The 9,901-nt window shown below is 40.1% G+C and overlaps 2 protein-coding genes across 2 annotated transcripts; both read left to right on the top strand.

Annotated features, from left to right (window-relative positions):
• Positions 1-1,088: 1,088 nt before the first annotated feature.
• Positions 1,089-2,570, top strand: LOC137193527 (immediate early response gene 5-like protein). The gene has a single exon (XM_067604741.1). It carries the CDS (start codon positions 1,245-1,247, stop codon positions 2,121-2,123), a length of 879 nt encoding a protein of 292 aa, XP_067460842.1. The 5' UTR covers positions 1,089-1,244; the 3' UTR covers positions 2,124-2,570.
• A 397-nt stretch (positions 2,571-2,967) lies between these two features.
• LOC137193547 (carnitine O-acetyltransferase-like) lies at positions 2,968-9,779 on the top strand. The gene is made up of 14 exons (XM_067604759.1): positions 2,968-3,119; positions 5,622-5,891; positions 6,236-6,354; positions 6,960-7,013; positions 7,110-7,275; positions 7,437-7,611; positions 7,745-7,923; positions 8,017-8,117; positions 8,202-8,321; positions 8,432-8,554; positions 8,649-8,784; positions 8,871-8,933; positions 9,022-9,159; positions 9,272-9,779. Exons 1-14 carry the CDS (start codon positions 3,093-3,095, stop codon positions 9,485-9,487), a joined length of 1,887 nt encoding a protein of 628 aa, XP_067460860.1. The 5' UTR covers positions 2,968-3,092; the 3' UTR covers positions 9,488-9,779.
• The last annotated feature ends 122 nt before the right edge of the window (positions 9,780-9,901 follow it).

Genomic DNA, 9,901 nt, shown 5'->3' on the forward strand with positions numbered 1-9,901 from the left:
CATAATGACATCATTGTCAGCTTCAGACAGTACATTCATAATTTACTGTATATGTATGTGTATGTGCAGTATGTGCTTGTGTGTGTAACTAAATTGGCTTTTGAGGGAATATGTTAGTGAGTACAGGATATACTGTAGTTATAGTATACTTAAAGTATAGTGTAGCATAGTATATAGTGTGTTATAGTATTGTATAGCAGTGAATAGAACTAGATTCCCTTTCTCTTCCCCTCTGTTTGACTTTGGGGTTAGGGTTGGGGTTTATGCCTCTTGGATAGAAGCACTGAAGCTGAGAAGCCTCAGACGCTGTGTGCTTCATGGAACAGCCATCCAGAGGATCTGAGGAAAGTGGAAAATGTTGACATTTTCAAATGCAAGTGCCAAAGTTGTCTGGTTTTCACCCTATTAACTTGTTTATTCTCCATTACTTATATTCTACTTTTCCTGTCTAGTTTTACATTGTGGTGCTGACTTATTTTATTTTGGCTTTTAGAATACATCTGTCATTTATCGCTCTAGAAAGCTGTTTGAAGTTGAATTTGAATTGTAGCTCCATTAATAAGTTTGATATCTTATATATATCTCCTATATATTCTGTTATATCCTGTTCTACTCCATTCTATTATATACCAGTCTCCACAACACTCTATTCTATTCTATTCCATCTATTATACTCTGTTCTATTCTATTGTATTACACTCTGTTCTATCCCACTATTTTTTATTCTGTTCTATTCTATTGCTTTCCATTAGATTCTATTCTGTTTTTCTTTTCTTTTCTTCCTCTCCACTATATCCTGTTCTGTTCTGCTCCATTCTATTCTACTTTACTAGTCTCCACTCAATCCATTCTATTCTATTCCTCTCCACTATATTCTATTCTGTTCTATTCTATATGGACAGTAAAGTCTGCTGATTTTTGTCCGCACTGAGATTTAAAAAGCCCAGAACACATTTAGTGAAATGCAGCATGCCTGCTCCTACGTGCATTCTGAATGAGGCTAGTAGTGATATTTGCGTATAACAGAAGCACCGCCTCCCTCCCATTGGACAATGTCTATGTGAGGGCGTGGCAAGGAAAGATGAGAGTTGCAAATCCATGCCCTTACTGGGAAGACATGGAGCGCTATGGACACAGTCTACACGAATCAAGTAGGAATCTCAACTAAAGACATACATATTTCTTCAGTTAGGAAACAAACGATTTGAGAGACTGAAAGGAAAGAAAGGGTGGCCCGGTTGAGGATGGAGTGTGCATTTGACGCACAGAATCTGATCTCCATTTCTTTGAGGAAAATCCAAAGCTCCAGGACGCAGAGAGGAGGCATCAAGCTCCACAAGAACTTGCTGGTAACGTACGTTCTGAGAAACGCCAGGCAGTTTTATATGAGCAAAAACTTGTCGCAAACGCAGAGGACGCATCAGTATGAGGATGTAGCTGCAGTCCGTGAAAAGCAAGAATACCTTGAATTGACTGGGAGCTTTACAGAGTTGGCCGATGACTTCTACTGCAACTTTACTGGGGTTGAGTCGGACACTTGGCACTGCGGAGCGCACCAGCCCAACGGCCAGCCTGCAGAGCTGGCGCACCAAGACGCATCTGCCTGCGCAATGGTTTCTCCAAGTGACTCTGAGCTCATGGTTTCGGCAGCCTGTTGGAGTTGTGCAGACAAATCCTCCTGGGAGTTACCTATCCCAAACACACAAGCCAACCAAAAGACTGTCCTGGACCTGGACACGCATGTGGTGACTACTGTCACGAATGGATACTTCCACTCAGACTGTTGCGCGCAGCCCAAACAGCCGCAGGGCGCGCAGTGCTACACTAAAAAGCGAAAGATGGACACAAGTTATCATATTGTTGATCCAGAGTTTTATTTGCCAGACTTTGGGCCAGTGCCATGTAAAAGGATGAGGACTGATGATGACACACACTCAGACTCAGACCAGTTGGACACCACAAACATCTCCAACCTGATCTCGGTGCTGGGTTCAGGTGGACTATCTGAGTTTGTGGGTTGGCAGCAGACGGACCTTGAGCAAATATTCGCCGTTCAAACAATTTGTTTAAAACATACACTGTTAACAGGCAGCGGTTGGACCAGAGCAATCGAAGCATTTTGATTTGTATGATTGTTTTTCTTTGTATCGTTTTATTTTATTGCTTTCAAATAAACCTCGACACGACTGCAGTTCTCTCTATGCTCTGTTATTGAAACATGTTGATGAAATGTGATTATATAGAGAAATCATGTCCACTTCACATTTGCACACTCACATGTGTAGTGCCAATTGATATCATTTCTTCACACAGTATGAATTAATTGTTCTTTAGATCTTATTTTCTGGTGATTCGTTTGGGCTGCTGGAGTCTGTCTTTGGTTTGTATTTCCTTAAGAAATAAGTTAACGCTGTTTCTCTGGAAAGATGTTGGACGAGCTCCATCATGTGGCTCGTACAGATCTGTACAGCCTCATGCACCAGATCAACGCAGAATGTTATTTTGTAAATGTATTATTTATATCAGGGCCTGCTTTCATTTATCAATAAAACTGAAATAATTAAACATCACTGATGTATTGGCTTTAAACTGAATCTCTCCTGGTGACTTATAACACTATAGTGAAGTGTGTAATAGTGAGTATATCATATATTTACATATAGGGTTTATAATGACCTTGTCGTGTTTTTTATTCCATAGGTAGACTATAATTTTAAGATTATGAATATCATATAGACTTGACCTAATGTATGACTCTACTATAACTAAAACTAAAACATAACCTAGTTATTAATAGTTGTTATGGATCACTGGAATCCATTTTCCTCTAGCTAATAAAATAAATAGGATAATGATATGAGGCAGCCTTTATTTCTACAAAATGTTTGTGAAATACTTGTGAAACAGCATGCACGCATGTACAGGACCAAACTCTGCTTGGAAAAACAAGACTTTAAAGAGCTCGCAGTTGTCTTGTCTCGGTGGGTCCGAGGGGGGGCGGGCAGCTGAGAATAGACAGTGCGCTTGTCCTTGAGACATGACTGCCCGAAGGTTTTCCATCTATAAAGACTTATGCGCGTCTATCTGACAAGATGTTGAGTGTTTTTGTCAGAGCCGTGGTGAGTGTGTTGTTTTTCAGTCTAAATGTGTTTTTAAGTGCGTAATAACAGTCGCCACGTTTGGTTTTATAGCGTCAGATCAGGCTGTGTGAAGGGGGTGGGGCGCTTGTGCAGGACAGCAACAATGTGACAATATTAGGTTAAAATGTAACTCATGCCTCAACGCTGTTGGCTGGCAAAATGTCCTGCACGTTATTTGTTATGGCAAACTATTCGTTTTCAGCGTTTAGCAGCGTGTCGTTGTGCTAGTTTGCATAGCGTTAGCTAGCTTTAGCCGATAGCATAACGTTGACGTTAGCTTAACCTTAATGCTACTGACTGGGGCACCCGCAGACCCCAGACGTAAACTTTATCTCACAGGTGCTTTATTCTATTCCGGCAACTTTTCATCACGGTGTCAGTCAGTTTGTTCCTAATAACTTCATATCATTTTTTCTGTCTGTCTTAATTAACGCTTTTTATAAAAAAAACAATGTATTGGGGTCGCGGGGACCCCAGTCAAAAGCACCTAATTCCGCCTCTGCAATTTTAATAGATGGAACTATTTATTGAGTTCATGTTTGCCATGGGACCCAATTTAAAGTGCCACACACTATCGGGGTACGGGGCTGGGGCACTCTGTTAAAAGGCTTTGTGGAGAGATTGTACTTCGGATAAATGCTGCAATTTGTATCAAAGAAAAGTATATATTTTCATTTTACACAATATACAAATTAACTGTAACTTTCATAAAATAATAATAATCTGTTTCATCAGATGACATTAATTACATAACTAATAATGTTTTGAGAAGAAATAAGTCAACATTTTGCTAAGTTGGTTGTTTCTTACAGCAATTTATTCTTGGGGTCCACAGGGGCCCAAGTCGGTAGTCCCTGTATGTTAAATATGTTGGTAGGATGAGGGTTAAGATGTTGGTAAATGGTATATGGGCTGCATTTATATAGCACCTCTTTAGTCTTCTGACTACTCAAAGCACTTTAATACTACATGCCACATTCACCCATTAACACACATATTCACATGTTGATGGCAGAGGCTGCCATGCAAGGTGCCAACATGCTCAACAGGAGGAGTCTAATCAGTCACACACAAACACTCAAACAATTTGGGATTCAGTATCTTGCCCAAGGACACTTCGACATGCAGACTCTAGGATCTGGGGATTGAACCGACGAACCCACTCTACCCCTTGAGCCTGTAGGATGAGGGTTAATATGTTAGTAGGACGAGGGTTAATGTGCATGCTACAAAAAGGACCCAGGAAACAGCACGACACTAGTAGTTTTATTCGCTTCAAAGCCCCCTTAGGTTGATCATTCTCTCTTCTTTTTTAAAAAATGTATAGTTTATAGTGCAATACAAGTAACTGATATGAAAATGAGCAACATATGACAGAGCACAAGACTATAGGGAAAACTAGACTCAAACAAACCGAAATAAAAAGAGAGAAAAAAGACAAAACAGCAGCAACAATAACAAGAATGACGAAAGGGCAAACAAACAAACGAAAAAGACATCATGTTTGGCTTAGATTTTATTATTGTAGCACGCATGTGTTAAGGTAGGTGTGTTTGTATGGGTGGGTTTTCTGTGTGAAAGATATAGAGGAAATCATTCTCTTTATATTCACTGCTGTGTCATGCTTTGCTAAAAACAACACACAACAATGTTTTTATACTAATTTTCATAACAGTTTTACTTTAAAAACATCTACTAGAAGTTCTGTATTGCATTCAGACTTTCTTGACATTAATTAAATTTATATGACCGTAAGTGATAATGACTTATATTACTGCTGCAGAATTTATGCATATTCCTGCTGCTGCTGAGTTCATAAATAATCATCTAAAATTGGATTAAAGTTCTTCCAAATGTTTTTTGAAATTTTACCATCGTATCGGATCAACTATTTAATTGATAACCACACAGATAGATTTCTTGCTTTCATGTCTGTTTATTTTAGCTTTCATTCCAAAGGTTCGACTGTGTCAACCTTCTATTTATAAGCTGGCAGAGGTTACACCAGCGGGTACAACAAATAGTATGACTCCTTCACTTAGTTGTTTTGGTGTCAGTTACACTGACCAAGTCATCTTACTGTCTTTGTGAATAATTTGAAATGTTGTTTACAGCACTAAATCCACTTCTTACTTGAACCCATGTACACTTAATCATTTACTATCCAAGGCTTCTGTTGCACACACTTCATATTTAACAACATGTTGACACTGGCTTTATGAGTCAGCATCATTCAACTCTGTGGTTCAATTCATCTTCTGATTCAACTAGTGAGATATTGAGATTAAATGTCAGTCATTACACTATCATATCACAGCAGTGAGCTTGCAGTATTGCCACCTAGTCAGTTGCAATATTTGATCAAAGTTATAAATCATAGTTGTAAATGTTAGGCTTCCTTTAGTAATATTTTGTTTATGTGATATTCAATCATAGTGCTGAATATCACAGATGTCCTAATCTAACCAACATGTTTTCCAGCTGCGGCCAGGCATGGTGAAGCCATGTCGCCTACTCAGACCAGTAACACAGATCCCAGAGAGGTCCCTGGTTCATCAGGAGGGTTTACCTAAGCTGCCTGTGCCACCCTTGAAGCAGACCTTTGAGCGCTACCTGGCCATGCTGGAGCCTATCGTAAGCGAGGAGGAGCTGGAACACACACGGCAGCTGGTGGAAGAGTTCCTCAAGGGTGGTGTTGGGGAAAGGCTGCAGAGAGGCCTGGAGCGTCGGGCCCGAAAGACAGACAACTGGGTAGATATTTGGTTTTATTTAGCTTTTATGTAGCAGGGTGGACACACTCAGCATAAAGGTCAGGTATGAATCAAGCTCCTCCATAATTAAATGCACCATGGAAGGTTTCAATTTCAATTTCTTTATACCAGTGGAGGAAGTTATTTGAGTATTTGCCTGACACTTCAAACTCAACTAAAGCATGAATTCACACTTATAGAAATAATAGAAATATTTGCATGGTGACTTAATGTGAAGTTCATTTCAGGAAGTAGTCTGGATCTTTCGGTGTATTGTATGTATTTGTAGTATTTGTTTGCAATGCAAATCTCTCACTACTACTGTTTTCTACTGTGTTTACGCAGCTATCAGAATGGTGGATGCAAACAGCTTATCTAGATTGCCGCATGCCGGTGGCAGTCTACACCAGCCCTGGTGTTGTCCTGCCACGCATGCACTTCCACGATCGCCAAGGACAGATGAGGTGAGAAACCAGGAAGCACATCTAGAAACTGCCACAGTTACTAAGCTGTTCCTATTAAACACATTTCTACATTCATGAAAAAGAAGAGTTGGTACTTTTAATGTACGCTTTAAAATACCTGCAGTGTTATGTTGTTCCCACAATATCTGCTAAACCTGAATAGTCACTTAATAAGCACATTAATAAAGTTGTTCCCAGAAGTGATTAGTTTCTGTTGAAGTACAGTAAAAACAAGCTCATATGAAGCTGGAGTTTCAAGCCGACCCTTGCACAGGCTTCCCTCTGCATGCTGGCTATTTAAAGCACTGTGGCGGCTCATAGCATTGCTCAGCTGTTTTTGACTACTGCGACCTATGGGATATGCCGTCAACATAGTGGCCCCATGGAGAAATACTCCAGCAAAGCCAGTTTTAAGTGTGCGGGTACAGTGGGCTGTTATAATGTTAGAATGTGTCAGCCAGTAGCACTTTTAGGTAATGTGGGACGACATTTGCTTGAAAGTGTCTCCAGTCAGAGCTGATTACTTTTTTTTTCTCTTCTCAGTGACATCAGTAAAGCAGAGAATGATCATGTTTGTCTGTAACACAGCAATGTCTCTTCTGCAGGTTTGCTGCCAAACTGATCGCTGGAGTTTTGGAATTTAAAAAAATGATTGACACGTGAGTTTGACTAAGAATAAACCAAATATCATACTGTTATAACAAAAAGCTTGCGATCATCATGATTTGCATTTAATTTATGAAACTGTGTCACAGTGAGACTCTGCCTATAGAGTATTTGAGTAAGAAGCCACTGTGTATGGACCAGTATTACCAAATCCTGTCCTCCTGTCGTATCCCTGGACCAAAGAGAGATATTGTTGTAAATCAGTCCATCGGGAAAACACCTCCCACCCACATCACTGTGGTCCACAACTTCCAGGTACTCTAGGTGGCACTGCTGTTCTCCCCTTTCTTTTACTTCTCAATATTTCAGTTAAATATTTTAACAGAAACTCATTTTACAACGTCATTATTGGTGCAATGGCGAGAAAAGAACAGTGGACCTATGCTAAATGATCCTGTCTGGCTTTTCTCTCCCAGTTCTTTGTCTTGGATGTGTACAACAGCGATGGCACTCCGCTGACAGTGGATCAGATTTACATGCAGCTGGAGAAGATCTGGAACTCTTCTTTGCAGACCAACAAGGAGCCTATTGGCATCCTAACATCACAGCACCGCAACACTTGGGGAAAAGCCTATAACAATCTGATCAAGGGTGAGGAGACAAGACACAAAAATGGAGCAGAGAGCCCAGCTAGATTTATTCTCTAACTCGAAATGGTATATCAGTGTCAAAAATCATCATAAAGGCCTTGGTAAATAGTTCATTTTGCATTTTTTCTCCTCAGATAAGACGAATAAAGAGTCAGTCCGTGCCATCCAGAAAAGCATCTTCACAGTGTGTTTGGATGCTCCAATGCCACGGGTGTCAGATGAGCTGTACCAGAGCCGTGTGGCTGCCCAGATGCTGCATGGAGGAGGGGCTCGCTGGAACAGTGGCAACCGCTGGTTTGATAAGACTATACAGGTAAGTTTGAGTCAAACGAACTTTACGTTTAAAATAATAAACAGGACTGTGGTAATGGTTGAGAATTTGAATGTATTTGTAAATCATCCTCAGTTCATTGTCGGTGAAGACGGTACATGTGGACTGGTGTATGAACATGCGCCTGCTGAGGGACCACCCATTGTGTTTCTCATTGATTATGTTGTTAAATTCATGTAAGTTTAATATCCATTTTTAGATGATTATTTTCTCAATTTTTTAAATGAACTGGAGTTGAGTTTTTAACATTTTCTCAACAGGCAAAGGACTGAAATAGTCCGCTCCCCCATGATTCCTCTGTCCATGCCTCAGAAACTTCGTTTTAACATTACACCTGAGGTCAAGAGAGACATTGAGAAAGCCAAACAAAATATGAACATGTATGTCAAGTGCAGTTGTGATTATTATTATTATTATTATCATTATTATTATTGTTTCTGCTTTGATGTCAGACATTTGGAGTAACTTACTCCTTTCTTTGTTTCATTAGGATGGTACATGACTTGGACGTCAATGTGCTTATGTTCTCTCATTTTGGAAAAAATGTGCCAAAACAACACAAGCTGAGTCCGGATGCCTTTGTGCAAATGGCTCTTCAACTTGCCTACTTCAGGTAAGAAATCCCTTTTATAGTCAGAAATGATGGTGCACATAGCCATCGAGTGTACTTTCATTCATATATTGTGTATACTGTTTTTGCATTGTAGGATGTATAATATGTGCTGCTCTACCTATGAGAGTGCATCATTACGAATGTTCAAATATGGGCGAACAGATGCAATCCGTGTAACTACTGTACAGTCATCTAAATTCGTCCACGCAATGCAAGACCCAGCTAAACAGGTACTGTTAAACCATTAGGAGTTGACAGTAAATGTAAAGTATACAGCATGTAAGCTGTCTGACTGAACACTTAATGTCACCAACAGAACACAGAGAGGCTGGAACTGCTGCAGAACGCTGTTCAGACACATAAGGACAACACATACGATGTGAGGACTGGTGTTCATCAACATATAAATCCTTTTTTTACATCATCTGATTCATCTCAGTTTGACACATTCAACTTCCCTTTTTTAGGCCATCCATGGACAAGCCATAGACAGACACCTTCTCGGGCTGAGGATGCAGGGTATTGAAGACCTGACCTCTCTGCCTGAGATATTCATGGATACCTCTTTTGCTGTGGCTCACCACTATAATCTCTCCACCAGCCAGGTATATTTATATACAAAAATCAACATTCTATTATTACTGAGCAAATGATTCTTTTTTCATCATATTTGTTTGCTTGCGTATTTGCCCTCATCTCTCCCGTCTCTGTGTCCAGGTTGGCTCCAAGACAGACTGTGTGATGTGCTTTGGTCCAATGGTGCCAGATGGCTATGGAGTGTGTTACAATCCCATGGATGAGCACATCAACATCGCCATCACGGCCTTCAACAGCTGTGAGGAGACTAATGCTGCCAAGTTTGCCCAAGCTGTAGAGGATGCTCTGTTGGACATGAGAGCTCTCCTGGAAGACACAGCTACAGCCAAGCAGTGATCCTACACAGTAGCATGGTATGGTGTTTGTGTCCCACCGGGATGTATTTGAGCTGGAACTGAACCGGTGCCGGAGTTGTGGCAGAATGCCACGCTGGCATAGACGCACAATGTACTGAGTGTGTTTGAACTGAGGGAAAACCTGTTATGGAAAGGTTCTAAGGAGTGAAATGTGTGACTGTGAATGCACTGCCTTTGAGATGAAAAACAATTCTCTATGATGCTAATTCTATATTTTAATATATTGTGTTATATATATATATATATATATAAAAACCACTACATGAACATAATCTGCTAATTGTATGTTTTGTTTGTTTGTTTGTTTATACCCTTGCAGGTCATTGTGCAGTTTTCAGAATGATAATGTCATTCTTGACTTAAAGATTGAATTAAGAGTGCTTTAATTTGTTTA

The sequence above is a fragment of the Thunnus thynnus genome, chromosome 2, assembly GCF_963924715.1.
Source record: "Thunnus thynnus chromosome 2, fThuThy2.1, whole genome shotgun sequence".
Taxonomy (NCBI): domain Eukaryota; kingdom Metazoa; phylum Chordata; class Actinopteri; order Scombriformes; family Scombridae; genus Thunnus; species Thunnus thynnus.

What these genes read in the sequence shown, in the direction of transcription:
- LOC137193547 (XM_067604759.1), top strand. Translation starts at nt 3,093, where the DNA reads ATGTTGAGTGTTTTTGTCAGAGCCGTG. An exon ending in GATTATGTTGTTAAATTCAT is followed by an intron (nt 8,118 to 8,201) that starts GTAAGTTTAATA and finishes TTTTCTCAACAG; the next exon opens with GCAAAGGACTGAAATAGTCC. An exon ending in ATAAGGACAACACATACGAT is followed by an intron (nt 8,934 to 9,021) that starts GTGAGGACTGGT and finishes TCCCTTTTTTAG; the next exon opens with GCCATCCATGGACAAGCCAT.
- LOC137193527 (XM_067604741.1), top strand. Translation starts at nt 1,245, where the DNA reads ATGGAGTGTGCATTTGACGCACAGAATCTGATCTCCATTTCTTTGAGG.